This window comes from Mustela erminea, chromosome 17 (assembly GCF_009829155.1).
Source record: "Mustela erminea isolate mMusErm1 chromosome 17, mMusErm1.Pri, whole genome shotgun sequence".
Taxonomy (NCBI): domain Eukaryota; kingdom Metazoa; phylum Chordata; class Mammalia; order Carnivora; family Mustelidae; genus Mustela; species Mustela erminea.
Genome location: NC_045630.1, coordinates 44,910,497 through 44,919,473, shown reverse-complemented (window position 1 = coordinate 44,919,473; position 8,977 = coordinate 44,910,497). Strand labels below are relative to the sequence as shown.

Genomic DNA, 8,977 nt, shown 5'->3' with positions numbered 1-8,977 from the left:
TTTAAAAAAAGAAAGAAAGAAAGGTTGGTATTTAATTGGCATTTTCTCTTTGGGAATTAAGTGTTAATATGGAAGTCTTACTTTGACCGCAAGTCCTATTCTGCAAGATTTCAATGATTAGCACCCTGAATCCAAACTCCACAAGCATCACCCTTCAAATATTTTAACAAATAATGAGAAGAGAGTGAGCATGGTTTGGGGACTTAACTACAAGTGACTTGGGTTCTAGTAACAGAAGCATCACGAGCTCGCACTCTCCGCTGTCGTTTAACCTTTTAGCCTCAAGTGCAAAATGACGGGCTGGGTTTAAGAGTGCATTCTAGTTTTAAACTTCTAGAACTTTTAACAAAACTCCCTCTCAAGAAATCAAATAAGATGCTAATAGTGATCTTTGCTGCACCTCTTGTAACTGGGAAAACCCTCTTCTAGGGCAGGGCTTCCCAAAGTGTGGTCTGTGGACCACTTAACCAGCTTCCAGAACAAACGCTCTCATAGAAAGAAACCCCCTTTGTGGAGGGGAAACAATGCTACTGTTTGAATTCATTTTTTTTTCTTTTTCCTTTTTTTTTTTTTTTTTTTGACTTGAGTTTTTCTTAACAAGCAACCCAGGTGATTTTTATGATCCATAAATTTGTTAATTCCAGTAGGCTATGGTCTTCAAAATCTCATATGCAAACCCCTGAGCATACACTGAGATTTTTTCAATGGGGAAGGCAGACAGGGGTATATATATAAGAACATCAGCTTAAAGATCTTCAATTTCCATATGCTCATATAATGCTCCTTCAGACCTAACATTTTTAATTATTTTCATTTTCACAACTGCCATACTCTGTATTTGAAAGGCTGACTCACACCCATCTAGAATCTTACTACTGGGCATCGCTTCAGATTGTAAAACACCTAGAGGCATCAAACAAAAGAACAATAAGGGAAAAAAAACCAGAATTTTCAAGGGACAATGAGGACAGAGTAAAGCAAAGAGAGCTTAGATTAAAATCTCTGTACCTCATCTATCTTAGAAATGTAATTGAGAAGGTTGTGCCAGAAATGTGTTAATGCTTTTATTTGAATTAAAGTCAAACATTTTCTGACTGAAGGGAATCTGATTTGGCTGGTCGAGTTTTAATATGAGAGCAGTCTTTGCTACTTTTTATGACAGGACTTTTCTTATGAATTCAATCAGCTAAATCTACAACTCTAAAACTTTTAGAAAAATATTTTTAAGGCACATATACAATATACTGGATAGGGTATCCTTTGTTAAGTACTTAAATTTATTTTTAAAAATTTAGATGTCACATTAAACATGTGCAAAAGGAAAACTACCCTAGAATGAGAGCCATGAAATGGGAGTTCTCGAGAAACTGTTTGAGAAGGGTTACAAGGGACAAAACTGTCCTCTTGGAGTAACTTGTTTTAGGTTGGGTACTCAGGTGTCTACAACTCACCAGAAGGGAACACACTATTTGCTAATCATATCCTAGGGTGTAAAATGTGCAAAAGGTTACATATAGTTTTTCAAAATTCTTTCAGGGATATGTTAGCAAAAATGCTCAGCGTTCTAGGCACACATGGAAAAAATCTCGTTTTTCAAGACTTTTCTTTGGGCTCATCCAAACTGCGTGGACCGATAGCAACCATAAAGCGATTTACAGCATTTCACAACCGGACTAATCAAATTACTTGTTTGGGTTTTTTTTTTCCCACTGTTAGCTCTAATACTTTTCTAAGTATTAGATTTGGGTGCCTAAAACCATTCCCTAAGAGAAAAAAAAAGGCTAGGGAATAAAATTAACTGAAGGAAGAGTAAATCTTCAAGTAACTCAGTAAGTGAATGAATTAAAGTACTTTTGTTTGTACTGGCTTCTCCCAGATCCTCATCTTTAGAGAGAGAATGAAGTGGTTAACGTATCTTTTCATGTTAATGGAGTCCATCCCCCAAATTGATAATCTAGTTCTAAAGAACTCACTGTCAAATTCCCTCTACAGGTAGAAGCAAAAATGTGACACAGAGATGTTTACATAAATAAATAAACAGATACAGAGGGTTATGATGAGTAGAGATGTTCAATACTGACATTTTGATACACACCTGCCCTGTTAATATTTCTCTCCAACTCACTGAGTCAGCTACGCTATGAAAACCTTAATAACCAACTGAATCTCTTTCTTGCATATAGGGCAGGAAGCCCCAGCCTTCTTTAATCTTCTGGCACAGTGAAAACAAGTGACAAGATGCCCTGTCCTCCCATGAATAATGTTCCCGTCTCGTGGCCTCTTCTCACACAGACTACATGGCTTCAAGAGATTCCGACAATCCTCCATGTTTTCTGCATCTGTTCTCTGTTCAAAAAGGTTATCGGATTGCTCTCCCACGCTTGATATTGTTTCTTGGCTTTCAGAACTGTGGGCCAAATCCAAGAATTCCACCGAGCTGCAAGGATCAAAAAGTCTGGGGTTTTTTTCTTCCTTTGTACATACATCTTTAGGTCTCACAACCGGAGCTGATATGGTTCTCCGGCAATCGGGGACATCAAGTCCTTCATTTTCCTTCTTTTCAGCAGGTATGGCAGTGATATCGGACGTGGAGAGAGAATGCGTTAACTTAGAACAATCCGAATACCAATCCTTCCTCAACGCCCAGCAACGAAAACAGTACCTCTTGCTTGGAGAATTAAATTTCTTGCACTCAGTACACTGCCACTCATCCTACAACGACAAGTGCGGCCAATTAATACTCACGCAGCAGCGAACAAGCAGCTCAGAAAAAGGGGAGAGTGGGCCACATTCATCATCTCACCAAGCCAGGGAGACATTCCACGCGAGCGGTCTGGCTCCACATCTGAACACATTCCACAGCCACACGTAAGAAAGTCTACACGAGTTTTGCGACGATGGTGACGCAATTGGCATTTCAAGTCAGAATTTGATATCGCTATCTTTAAGAAAGTCAATTCATTATTTTCGCATTCTATCTAGTCTGGGTGGAATTTACATTGCTTGGTTTTTTTTCCCTGCTGCCTTCTTTTAAGTTCATTTCTCATTGTACAACTTACTCTTTTATTGAGCAAGAGGCTAAGAATGAAGAAAAAATAACACTTGCATTCCTTCCCACCAATTAAGAAATGTTATAAAATCTGGCAAAAAAAAGCTTAAATCAAAATGAGGTTTGAAAATTACTATATTACTCATGCTCTCTCCCTGGTCTCAGGATTAGAGGTCGTTTACCGTATGCCTAAACCCTACCCTCTGAAAAATGAATGTTCTCATCCTTGAATGCTGCTAACTTTCTTCCTACTTCTCCATATTCAAATGAGAAGATACTAGAGTTCAGTGAATTTTAAATGCCTTGCTTAATGCAAAGGTAGCTACTTGGAACAAGTCAAGAGTATTTAATGTGGATAATTGCCTGACTTTGACAGGATCAATGATTTGACACAGGCAATCTTGATTACTTTCAGAATGAAGGCCGCACACTTCACATTTAGAAGGCATAATTCAACTGCCTAAGCCAAGAGGCAGGGACATGACCATTTGTTAAACTGGGTGGTCTTCAGGGAGCGTCAAAACATTCTTGCCAGTTTAAGATCCTCAGATCATCAAATGCTATACAGAATCTCAGAGAGACTTCACAAACACTTGGAATTCATAACTGATGGTGTGTCATAATCTAATTGGTATCACTTTTTCTTTAGTAGTACATAAAATAATAGGGCTTATTAAATTAAATGGCGTCTTTGATTTGATGAAATACAGTCTATTTGCTTAATAGGTTTTCTGGGCCCAAGTAGCCACAGAAGTCTGATTAAGATGGAAACACTTATCTCTGCTATTTGTATTATGGTCAAGAACACTTAATGGACCAATATATTCCACTTTATTACTTAGCTACGCACAGACAGATAATTTGCAATGCATTATCATAATGGTCAACAGTGGCAGGCTGGGAGCAGGGGAGCCTCAATACCAGAGACAACCTCCAACTATTCTAAAAGCAGCAAACTATAAAATCCCCTCCCTTCTCCCTCCCCCATCACCCTTCTTCCAAGCAGGTGAGCTGAGTGTAGCACTGGAAGAAAAATGGGGAACTAGCATGAAAAGAGAAAAGCAAAACTATGTGTGAGTCTACACCTCGGCTGTCACATTTGGTGACAAATCCACACCTAATACCTAACAGCTTAATACTCTATCTGCATTTACTAGCCCTCGTTAATGTAAACCTAGGTGGAAATTGGGCCATTCCCCATTGGTTTGTTTTTAAGAAAGCAGTGAAAATGCGATCTTTATTCTTGACAAGGAATTTGAGATAGCTTATAGGTCTAGCTTTAGGATTGTGGAGGGCTGTTTAGTGGGTAAAGTAGTGTAGGAGTATTTTAAATAACTCCTGTGTATCCACTGCATCGTATCCAAAGAATTCTGTTAGCAGGAAGAAAGGCACACAGATGGGCATTTAAGTCACCCCTTTCAAGGTGGGGAGAGGATTAGGTCAACTCATCCTCCCCTTCTCCAAATTGCAATAAAAACCTCTAACAAGATATAAAGAAGCCAACATGTCTTAACACCAAGGAAGGCAAGACAGAAACGGGGTAAATGGCCTTCTTCAACACAAGGGCACTGCTGAACATTCACACTGGAAGCCGCAGGTGGCGGGAAACAGCTTTTTTACTAGCTTACTCATACCTCAGAGGTAACTTCTACATCAGTATCGTCACTTAGGGACTTAGAGTCCTCAAGGTCATCATTTTTTCCCACTTCAAGCACCTGTGAGGGCAAAGACATCTCATTAGTAAGGTTTACCTAGTTTAGATGAGGTTATAATCTGAAAGCAAGAGAGACAGAAGAACTTTGATTTAAAGCCCACATTCTGCCTCCATCACTACCACTTGAAAAGAAAACAGCTTACTATGACTCTGTGTGTGCCCAGCAGGCAGCTCAGTAGAAGAAATGACTGGAAAGTGCCCAGAAGGATCACCAAATACAAGAGGGCACCCAAATGTATGACCTTAATGAAAATAAATAGGATCAGAGCAGAAAAGCTACAAATCATTAAACGTGGAAATTTTTTTTTTATTAATTTATTTATTTTCAGTAAACAGTCTTCATTATTTTTTCACCACACCCAGTGCTCCATGCAATCCGTGCCCTCTATAATACCCACCACCTGGTACCCCAACCTCCCACCCAAACGTGGAAATTTTTTATCTTGGAAATTTAGGCAGACATTTACAAGAGTAAGGACTGCATGAGAAAATGAAGTGAAAAGCGCTACATAAAATAAGGAACTAAGATGTGAAGAATGAAAAAGTAGTTTATGAAAAGTAAATTTCACATTCAAAAGTAAAACTAGTTATGTGCACTCTGGTTGTCCTATAAAAACATGCCCGTTGGGGCACCTGGGTGGCTCAGTCAGTTAAACGTTTGCCTTCGGCTCAGGTCATGATCCCAGAGTCCTGGGATCGAGCTCCGCATCGGGCTCCCTGCTCTGTGGGGAGCCTGCTTCTCCCTCTGCCCCTCACCCTGCTGCGCTCTCTCTTGCTCTAATTAATAAATAAAAAATCTTTTAAAAAAAACTGCCCATGGACCAAGAAAAAGAAAGTCAAGAAATGTGGGAAGTGTCCTCTAAATTTTCAAATTCAGAATTGAAAATTCTAAAAATTGGGGCACTTGGGTGGCTCAGTCATTAAGTGTCTGCCTTCAGTTCAAGTCATGATCCCAGGGTCCTGGGTTTGAGCCCCGCATCGGGCTCCTTGCTCAACGGGAAGCCTGCTTCTCCATCTCCCACTCCCCCTGCTTGTGTTCCCTTCTCTTGTTGTCTATCTGTCAAATAAATAAAATCTTTTAAAAAATAAAATAAAATTTTAAAAATTAAAACCCTATTTTATGATCTAGTAAATGGAATAAAATCAATTATGATATAATTAGGAACCTCCTTATGGCAACTTTCTCTCACAAGTTCAAGTATTTTAAGTTCCATGTCTCTCAATGGAAGTTTCCAAATGTCACCTTTGTCTTCATTCCAGCCACTTACAGCCCCTTCTGATGCTACACATACAACTAGTCTAGCAGGACCCAAGCATCGATCTGCCTATAAACATACCAGGATACCCTTCAGGAATCCAAATTACTATGAAAGTCCCTCAAATTAAAAAGATGACTCTATTTACATCTGTGTTTTGTTATATTTACTCAATAGATGTTTACTGAGAATCCTGTCAGCATCAGGCATTGGATCTGCAGTCCAATCTCCTTTGAGACTTGAACAAATGCTTTAATGACTCTTGGTGTGCTCACACTGTGTATTCGGAGTTCTAACACTCTCTCTTCTTCCCTCTTACTTAAACTCCAACTATGTAAGAAGAGCCCACCTGCCTACTTCCATTTAGATATGAATGACTGTGGAAGACATTGAGACATCCAAAAAGTAAGAATTTTTTTCCCTGCAGGCTTCCACGGCCACTTAGAACTTTGCCTTGTTAGCGAAGCAAGGTCACCAGAAGCAAAAAATCCACAGTGAGAGATTAGACAAGGAGAAAAGGACAGCTTCTTGCTTCTAAGGAAGGAGTTTTACCCATGCAGTCCTATCCTATTTTTAAGAGAGTGTTGGTTAATGTAATATGAACCTGAAAACCGGATAGAGGAAAACATTAGAAAATAAAAAGGGGGGGATTATGTGACTCATGTGTGGTACCAAGGGACAGGACACCAGATCTGAACAAATTATACTATGTGCACATAAATACAACCAACGTGAAATTTTCCACACATACCCTTTTGTCTCTTACTTTCCCTACTTCTTCACTTGTTTCTTCAGTGTCTGCAGCTTCAACTTTTATTCCCACACCAAACTGCTCTGATACAGACTCATTCAAAAACCACAAGTCATCTGTGGTGTCTGAAACAATGGCAGTACCTATATCCTAGTAGAAAAAAGCAAATGTGAGTTTTTGTAGTCGGAGGCTTATCAGTGACATTGAACCAAGAGAAATGAACCCAAAACTCTATCTTCACACACCTCCAAAGAACAGCTAGCCTTTCTTCGGCAGATGTCTATTCATTCAACAGATATCTACTTGGCACCTACTACATATGAACTAATGAGTGGATATAGGGAGCCTGGCAAGAAATTTTCTAACTTTAACAGTAAATCGGGTATAACACCTAAGAAACAGTACTGAAAGCTTAAAAGCTAAAGACTCATAGTTGCTCAACTAAACAGAATCCATTCCCTAAAATTTCCTTTCCAAAGATGGCACACTGAGAACCCAGAAAACAATTCTATTAACTATAATATATTACTTCCTTTATGGTCAAATAACGTTTACTGAGGGATGCCTGGGTGGCTCTGTCAGTTAAGCATCCAACTCTGGATTTTGGCTCAGGGCATGATCTCAAGATCATGAGACTGAGCCCCACGTATGGTTCTGCACTCAGTACAGAGTCTGCTTGAGATCTCTCTCTCCCTCTCCCTCTGCTCACCTGCTCTCTCTAAATAAATAAATAAATAAAATCTTTAAAAATAATAATGTTTATTGAAATATAAGAAATACTGATGGTAACTAAAATCTCCTGTCCTCTTTCTGAATTCTTGAACGACTTTAAATATGACTTCTTTTGCATTCGTCTATGGATATTTTATGACCTGCTTTTCTACACTATTCCTAAGAGAAAACTTACTTTTTTTGCCACTATTTTATATCCATTCATTCACTGAGCAAATACTCCCTGAACTCCTATTACGTGTCAGATACTGTTCTAGGTACTAAGTAATAGAATGATGAATAATGAGAAAGCCGTGGACTTACATTTCAGTAGGGGTAAAAAGGCAAGAGGCACATAAACAAAATAGAATAACAGGTTTTCGAAGTGAGAAGTAAAAAAGAGACTATCAGTAAGACAAAGGAACAAAACGTTTATGGTGTGAATTAGGGTACCACACCAGAAGTAATAAAAGTCGTTAAGAGTCTGGATATGTTTTGGATAAAGAGCTGAAAACCTGAATGTGGCATATGACAGAGAAAGAAACTGATACCATCCCTTGAGATTTGGCTGGAAGGACTGGATAGAAGGAAAATTCACGGAAAAGGAAAGGCTGTACAGGAATGTTTAGAAAAAATTAAAAATAAAACCCAGAGCTCTGGTTTGAACACGTTCAATGTCCGATCATCTAAGCGGAGGTGGTGAGTAGGCAGCTGAGCACAGAAGCTGGGCATTTAGAGAAGAGGTCAAGGCTGTGGATACAGATTTGAGCAGCAGACGCACACAGATGGCGCTGAATGAGAATTCTTATAAAATGCAATGTGTGGTGAAGAGTAACCAAGAAAGTTACTCTTTCAAAAACAAAATGGGGGCGCCTGGGTGACTCAGTTGTTGGGCGTCTGCCTTCAGCTCGGGTCATGATCCCAGGGTCCTGGGATGGGAGGTCCGCATCGGGCTCCCTGCTCAGCAGGAAGCGTGCTCCTCCCTCTCCCACTCCCCCTAGTTGTGTTCCCTCTCTCGCTGTGTCTCTCTCTCTCTCTGTCAAATAAATAAATAAATAAAATCTTTAAAAAAAAAAAAACAAAAAAAACAAAAAAAAACCCAGAAAGTTACTCTTCCAATGTGACATTTACCTGATTTGTCTGTAAATCAGTCGAGCCATTACTTCTAGGTGTATAGTTGCTCCTCAGGTTTCCTAAAAACCACCAAGGCAGCCCAGCTACATCCCACTCCTCAAACCCAAGGTCCAGCTTAGATGTCTCATCTTGGGTTAAGTTTTTTATGAAGTCTTCATCTACAGCAGTCAAACGGAAAGGACAGTAACTACCTACACAAAACTCAAAACTCGCTTTGTAACACTTATAATCTCTTTACAAGACAGGTCAAAAGAAATTTCTACAGCCAATATATTGAAAGAAACAGAAATCAAATATTGCAGTCACAGAGCCCGGACCTCCTCTCAAATTCAGGAGTCGTTCATTAACAAGTAATGACACTA

General features: G+C 39.3%; 1 protein-coding gene across 8 annotated transcripts in view; it reads right to left on the bottom strand.

Annotated features, from left to right (window-relative positions):
- Nucleotides 1-537: 537 nt before the first annotated feature.
- The window catches only part of MDM4 (MDM4 regulator of p53), a 41,309-nt gene continuing 32,869 nt past the window's right edge, over nt 538-8,977 (bottom strand). For 2 of the 8 annotated variants that reach the window (XM_032317045.1, XM_032317046.1), the window contains exons 8-11: nt 8,613-8,773; nt 6,771-6,920; nt 4,684-4,764; nt 538-2,712 (exon numbers count right to left, since the gene is read on the bottom strand). In XM_032317045.1, coding sequence (XP_032172936.1) covers nt 2,134-2,712; nt 4,684-4,764; nt 6,771-6,920; nt 8,613-8,773 — 971 coding nt within the window. In that variant the 3' untranslated portion in view covers nt 538-2,133. Of the gene's footprint in view, nt 2,713-4,677; nt 4,765-6,770; nt 6,921-8,612; nt 8,774-8,977 lie in introns of those variants that run through there. The other 6 variants (XM_032317047.1, XM_032317049.1, XM_032317052.1 and 3 more) reach the window with 6 other exon arrangements.